This window comes from Zalophus californianus, chromosome 5 (assembly GCF_009762305.2).
Source record: "Zalophus californianus isolate mZalCal1 chromosome 5, mZalCal1.pri.v2, whole genome shotgun sequence".
In the NCBI taxonomy this organism is placed as follows: Eukaryota; Metazoa; Chordata; class Mammalia; order Carnivora; family Otariidae; genus Zalophus; species Zalophus californianus.
This window is the reverse complement of record NC_045599.1, coordinates 43,487,330-43,494,869: the sequence shown is the minus strand read 5'-3', so window position 1 is coordinate 43,494,869 and position 7,540 is coordinate 43,487,330. Positions and strand designations below refer to the sequence as shown.

The window sequence follows — 7,540 nt, the reverse complement described above, 5'->3', positions numbered from 1 at the left end:
AAAACAGGTCAAATGCATGAGACACAGTTAAAACACTACTTACAGAAAAATGTATAGCCCTAAACATCTATACAAACAAAGAAGAAAGGACTCAACCAATGACATCAGCTTCTACTTTAAGAAACTAGAGAGGAGCTAATTAAAGGTAATTAAGTATAAAAATATAATTAAGAGCAGCAATCAAAGAAATAGAAAACCTATGAACAATAAAGGAAGTCAGTAAAACCACTTGAAAATAGAAGACACAAATTACCAATATCAAGAATGAGATGATATCATTTCATACAGATATTTAAAAGATAATAAGGGAATGTTATGAATAAGTTAACACTAATAAATTCAACAACTTAGAAAAAATGGACAAATTTCCTGAAAGATCAACTACCAGAGTTCATTTAAGAATAGACAACTTAATATTTCTATCTCAATCAAAGAAAATGAATTTGTAGTTTTGAGACTTCTCACAAAGAAAATTCCAGGCTTATAGAGCTTCACCGATGCAAACACTTAAGGAAGAAATACCAATTCTATACAAACTCTTCCAGAGAATTCTATGAGGTGAACATCACTCTGATGCCAACACTCAATTAAATGACCATATTTCACTCACTTCTTTAGACAGGAGAGTTTGGTTTCCTCAAATAGTATCCTTCAAATCCAAACAGTCTTCTGATGTCTTTAAGGAGCCTCCTTCTACCTGGAAGCTTCCTATTCTTGACTTCAGAGCAGAGAAAGCAGATGATGATTATAATCTAGTACACAATACCTTAACTATGGTCAATGACTCTTAGACCTTCAAAAATAGAAGCACTGTCTCTTTTGAAGTCCGAGGTCTTCATGTCTTAACAGTAACAAAAGTAGCCAAGTTGATTCTCTGACATATTTATTGTTCACCAAGCAGCAAAAGTAAAACATAAGTCAAAATATCATTTTAATACTGTTCAATATCTTGCCACTCATTATGAAAACTCATCAACTATGTGAGGTGAAATGTTTCAAGCTGAAGGCTGAGAGCAAGCTGAAGAAGCAAGGTGCTTGTTGGATGTTGCTGGATGTTGGCCATGGAGTCTTACAGAAATTAGCTGTAAGTCACAGGATGTGAACATGCCTACATTTCCGGGAGTATGCAGCAAAGTTACACTGGTTATATTTGATGTTCCTGTCTCCTTTCCCGCATCCCTGACATCCTTCCTCCTTGAATTGTGGTACAAGTGGTCACCTTTTCTAATAATATAACACAAATACAAACTGCTACTCTCAGTAGATGTAGACAGATTTTGTTATCTTTACCTCTCAAGGACATTTTTGCTTTTTGGATTTTAAGAAGGCAGGGAAATATTATAATAAAGGATGCAAGGAGCAGATAAAAATTTGAAGGAGACAGAGAGGAGAGAGAAGGAGGCAGAGTTGGGGGGGGTGATATGGAGAATTGAGGGAGGAATGGGAAATGAGAGGAGAAAGAGAAGAGGGAATCAAACCCAGAGAGAGGACAAAGAATGGACAGTAAGCAGAGTAAAAAGAAAAGATGAATGACAATCTCCTTTGTTCCCCTTTGCCCACCTCCATCAAGAACTGCTAGTGAGGAAAGTAGGAAGAGATTTTCTTTTTTTTTTTTTTAAAGATTTTATTTATTTGACAGAGAGAGACACAGCGAGAGAGGGAACACAAGCAGGGGAAGTGGGAGAGGGAGAAGCAGGTTTCCCTCCAAGCAGGGAGCCTGATGTGGGGCTCGATCCCAGGACCCTGGGACCATGACCTGAGCCAAAGGCAGACACTTAATGACTGAGCCACCCAGGCGCCCCGGAAGAGATTTTCAATTGATAAAGAACTTGCAATTAATTCAAAAAAGAAGTCAAGATGGGAACTGGGTAAAAGATCATGGACTAAATACTTCCTCTACACAGAATTTTACCATCTCTTCTGGCCAAAGAGAATAAACAAGTATCAAATATTCATCCCATCTCTAGAAAGTGAACTATAATGTATGTGTCAATATATCATCTATTTCACAATATCAACCATTATTCTTAGAGATCATAAGAATTCATGGCACTCCCCACTGGCCATTCTTTCTCAGGCTCCTTTGCTCGATTCTCCTCACTGAGCTAGCACTGAAATATTGCAGTCTGAGGGGGACTTCTGGATTCCTCTCCTTTTCTCTTGGTTCTCTACTCTTTGCTCCATGTGATACCATAAATCCCTGCTACTGTAGATACCACCTATATGCTTACAGGTCTCAAAAGTACATATCCAGTTAGGAGCTCTCCTCCAAAATCCAAATGTGTATATACCACTGCAAACTGCATATTTCTACTTGGGTCTAGGATGCATCAGAATAAAAATGTCCAAAACTGATTTTGCCCCTTTGGTAGTAGGTTACTGACCTAAATTCTATTTCCAGCTGCCTTTTTCCCTTGCCTCCTTTCCTATGAGGCCATCAAAGGTCACAGCTCAGTTTCCCATCCACTCTGATACCTGGTGGTTTCCATGGATCTGCATAACACAATTCTGGCCAACGACATATAAATCGGTATCTCCTGGTGTTGTCTTTTCCTTTCATCCTTCTTGAGGACCCGAACACAGATATAAGGCTTGCAGGTTCCACAATCACTTGGTGATCGTGAGGTAATACAAATGAGGCTGAAAGTTACAGCACCAAGGGTGGCAGAGAGGAAATAGAGGAAAAACATGGATCTCTGATGGTACTGTTAGCCTAGTTCGCTAGCCCTCAAAGGCTTTATTTCAGTGGCCACGTTATTTGAAATAAATGAAGGTGTACATGTCTAAGCCAATATAGTCACATTTTCTGTTACTGGCAGCCCAAGTCATTCCTGACACAGCCTCCAAAACTCTTTCCTCTCTAAGTCTTGCTCATCTCATTGGAATGCTTTATAATTGCCCCTGATGCTCCAGCTAGAAATAAGGTGGTTCTTCTAGATTTCTCTGTTTCCCACAACCCCTCAGTCTTAACTGTCCCCTACTGAACACACATTGTAAGTCCATCAGTAAGTCCTGTGGTCCTTCCTCCAAAGATGAGGGCAGCACTGTCAATGGCTTTATCTGCGCTGCAGCCATCCCAGGCCAAACCAAATGCAAAAGCTTTTCATATGCTGGTGCCATCCCTGCCCATCTCTAATTTGCATGTTTAACTCCTTCCACCCTCAAGGCCCAGCTCGAGTGTGTCCTCAGAGAGGCCCCTTTTGACGTACCTATTAAAATTCTTCCCTACCCAAACCTCTTGCTCTCAAAAACTAGTTGTTTTTTTTCTTCAAAGCACTTATTCCACCTTTTTAATTTGTATATTGGGGTCCACCTGGGGAAATAGAATCCATACTGGTTTGTTTTAACAGGGAGACTTTAATACAGACAATTAGCCAAAAGGTCTCGTTTGACTTAGAAGATGAAAGAGGACCCTGAGGCGCCACAGAGACAGTGGGTGCAGGAGATGGCACCTGGGGCTGGGATCTGGAGCTCTGAAGGTCCCATGGAGGATGATCTGCAGAGCTGCTTCTCAGATTCTAAGGAGAGGGTGCTACCTGGCTGGTGCTGGCACCTCTGACAGGGTGCAATCAAGCCGTTTCTGGGAGTGCCGGAAAAGACTAGAAACTGCAATCAACTGGAGATACTGGAGTAAACTCCTTGGCAACGGTACCCGCTGGAACAACAAGGAGGTGAGAAAGAGCAAGTCCCTTTTGGTTGCTCTGGCCTACATATTCCACACTGCTCCTTATGAACAGAACCTAATATGGACCCACTTCGCAAAGGAAAAACGTGGTCTGCAGAGCCTCAGCCTGAGCAATTCAGAGCAGCATATAAAAGGCTGAGTTCATGCGGAGAAAGAGGAACCCTCCTACACTGTTGGTGGGAATGCAAGCTGGTGCAGCCCCTCTGGAAAACAGTATGGAGGTTCCTCAAACCGTTGAAAATAGAGCTACCATACGATCCAGCCATTGCACTACTGGGTATTTACCGCAAAGATACAAATGTAGGGATCCGAAGGGGTACGTGCACCCCCATGTTTATAGCAGCAACGTCCACAATAGCCAAACTGTGGAAAGAGCCAAGATGTCCATCGACAGATGAATGGATAAAGATGTGGTATATATACATAATGGAATACTATGCAGCCATCAAAAGGAATGAGATCTTGCCATTTGCAATGACGTGGATGGAACTGGAGGGTGTTATGCTGAGTGAAATAAGTCAATCAGAGAAAGACATGTATTATATGACCTCACTGATATGAGGAATTCTTAATCTCAGGAAAGAAACTGAGTGTTGCTGGAGTGGTGGGGGGTGGGAGGGATGGGGTGGCTGGGTGATAGACATTGGGGAGGGTATGTGCTATGGTGAGCACTGTGAATTGTGCAAGACTGTTGAATCACAGATCTGTACTTCTGAAACAAATAGTACAATATATGTTAAGAAAAAAAATAGAAGTTAGCAGGAGGGGAAGAATGAGGGGGAGTAAGTCGGAGGGGGAGACGAACATGAGAGACGATGGACTCTGAAAAACAAACTGAGGGTTCTAGAGGGGAGGGGGGTGGGGGGATGGGTTAGCCTGGTGATGGGTATTAAAGAGGGCACATTCTGCATGGAGCACTGGGTGTTATGCACAAACAATGAATCATGGAACACTACATCAAAAACTAATGATGTAATGTATGGTGATTAACATAACAATAAAAAATTTTTAAAAAAGGTCGAGTTCAAGGGTAAGATTGAATACATAAAGAAGTAGCACAGTATTTGTTTATTTATTGTATTTTCTTTCTTGCCAGATAATATGCATTCAGGGACCATGCCTTTCTTTTTGCTGTTTTACCCCCGCCATGTACAGAGTAAAAGTAGATAGAAGGTACTTCATAAATATTTCTTGAATGTTGAATTTATTAGATTTTTCTCAAAACTAGTGAGCAAAATGTACAATTTAATTATCTGTCAATTGAACAATACCAAATGCCTCATATGATAGTCTAGGCAGTGGAGCTAAAATATACGATGAGGCACTTCCTTGTTATTTAGCAAGGAATTTAAGACATTCTCATATGACATTAAATCATAAAATGCCATAGAAAACATTCATATGTTTAAATGCCCAGAGAATTAAACAGGCAGCAAAATCTACAGGTGATCAGAAAAGGAAAAGGTAAAGGTAGGTTTGGAATAATTCAGAAGACTTGTGGAAGAAGTTGCCATCTGGGGCAGGCTTGAGATGGGGCAGACAAGCAAAGCCAAGGAGGAGGGATGAGTCTGGCAGGTTTTCAGATGATTCTGATTAAGGCAGAGGAGTGAGAAATTAGTAGAAGTCACTGGAAAAGTTAACTTGAACCAAGTGTGGTAAGTCCTAAATTCTGGAGTTAGAATTATAAGTAGTATGTCTTTTGCAAAGAGGAGCCATTAAGAGGTCTTAAGCAAAGGAGTGGTGTGGCACCGGGAATATTTTCTGAAGGTAAATTTGGCAGCATCATGGGAACTGACTGAATGTGTAGAAACTGGAGCCAGAAAGACAAGTTAGAAGACTGACACAATCTTGAGCCAGAAAAAGATGGTGGTGATAGAAGTAAGAGAAAAAGGTAACAGACAACATTCAGAAGGAAGACTCAATATAACATAATGTAGAATTAATCTAGAGAAAGGTGAGTGAAGAGGATTTAAACTGCAGTGATACACAGACAGAAGGTTCAGAAGGGTGGAGACAGATGAAAGATCATTGAGTTTCATCCAAAGAACATGATTAACAATGACATCAGTAAAATAAAAGTCCCAGTGAGTATTTATCCTCTGATAACTTAAACCCGATATTTTCAAAAGTTATTATGAATCTGGAAGAATATATATGTCTTCATCTTGAGAGACTTCAGAAGTACTAGGCTTCTGGAAGTTATAATATTGGGATGGCATCTCATTTCCATAGATATGCTCCTCGAAACTGGTCTGCTGAGGGTTCTCATATAGTTCTTTATCAGTTTCTTCTTTAGGTTTGGGAGCACCACTTTCCACATTTTCATAGCTGCCATGTGTGTTAGTCCCTCTCCCAGAAGATCTGCAGTCTTGGTTCTGAACTGAGATTTTATTCCTTGAGCTGATAGCGAGGAGACATGAGAGTGTCTTAATATAATCTTTTCTCCTGCTGCTTCTCCTTTGCAAGACCCTTGGCAAGGTAAACTGCACTGGATTACCATGTTTCCAACACCAAACACACCCAATTCCACAGATCAACAAGAGGAAAAGAAGGGAAATTCCTATTGAAGTGGCCACTGATGTATTTCCACAGCTTTTCAACATTCCTCACAAGCACTGTTGTTTTGTGATATGGGGGAGCCCTTAATGAATTCACAGGTGCAGACAAACATAATTCCTTTTAGGGTTTTGTTAAAAAGTAATCCTGGAAGCTCTTTTAGGCATTTCTCTTTCAGATGTTGAAGAACAACATTTGGCAAAGTCCTAATACAATTAGAGGAGAGATTGAATAAACTTAGCCTTGGACGATCCTTCTCATTGTATGTGATGCTTTTTATATTACAATCCTTAATGTATAATTGCACTGTGTTGGGGGGATTTTAATTGACTTCACTTCGCTTTCTATCAATGAATCACAAGATGAAGCAAAAATGAGTGGAAGATAATGGCAGAGGAGACAACTCAAGAAAGAGAAGGTTGAAGGATCTGCCATCCAGACACCTCCTGTAAATTAAAAAACAAATTAATTGCATATTTATTACATAGCATAATAGAAAAATCTGTCAATATCTACCAATATATTAAGCACCATCATTTAGTGAGTTCCTGCCTCAAAAGAGAATACAGTACTAGCTGTTGCGAGAAGAGAAAAAGAGAAGAACTTTTACCTGCTCAAGCCTGAGTGGTTTTATCAATTAGATTTCAACATGGATTTTGAAAATAAGGCTAATAATCTTAAAGTGAAAGACAATGTTTTGAATGCAACAAGAGGAAAGGACAAGAGTACACCTGTGCAATAATTTCCATTATTTATCACCTCCTCTGTGAGGCCTTTTCCTTAATCATTCCTTCCTCTGTATTCCCCTATTAATGAGTCCATTCTCTATTATAGCATGACAGCCTAAGTTATAGGGAATTGTCTGTCTTCCTACCTGGTTAAATGGTGGGCAGGGATCAGGTCTTTTCATGTGTATATTCCTAGAGAATAGCACAGTACCTAGTGCAGAAAAGAAATTCAATTGATATTTACTAAATAAGGGAATCAAGAAACAAATGACTCCAAATCTCAGCATCTAATTGCTTAAGTCATTTAAAAACTTAAGATATGTCTTCTTTTTTTATTTTTTTATTATGTTAATCACCACACATTACATCATTAGTTTTTGATGTAGTGTTCCATGATTCATTGTTTGTGCATAACACCCAGTGCTCCACGCAGAATGTGCCCTCTTTAATACCCATCACCAGGCTAACTCATCCCCCCACCCCCCTCCCCTCTAGAACCCTCAGTTTGTTCTTCAGAGTCCATCGTCTCTCATGGTTCGTCTCCCCCTCCGACTTACTCCCCTTCATTCTT

General features: G+C 40.0%; 1 protein-coding gene across 1 annotated transcript; it reads right to left on the bottom strand.

Moving 5' to 3' along the window:
• Positions 1-5,731: 5,731 nt before the first annotated feature.
• GAPT (GRB2 binding adaptor protein, transmembrane) lies at positions 5,732-6,288 on the bottom strand. Its single transcript, XM_027604581.2, has one exon. The coding sequence runs from the start codon at positions 6,286-6,288 to the stop codon at positions 5,818-5,820; it is 471 nt and encodes a 156-aa protein (XP_027460382.2). The 3' UTR covers positions 5,732-5,817.
• Positions 6,289-7,540: the final 1,252 nt, after the last annotated feature.

Coding starts and splice junctions, on each gene's coding strand:
- GAPT (XM_027604581.2), bottom strand. CDS start 6,288: ATGTTGAAAAGCTGTGGAAATACATCAGTGGCCACTTCAATAGGAATT.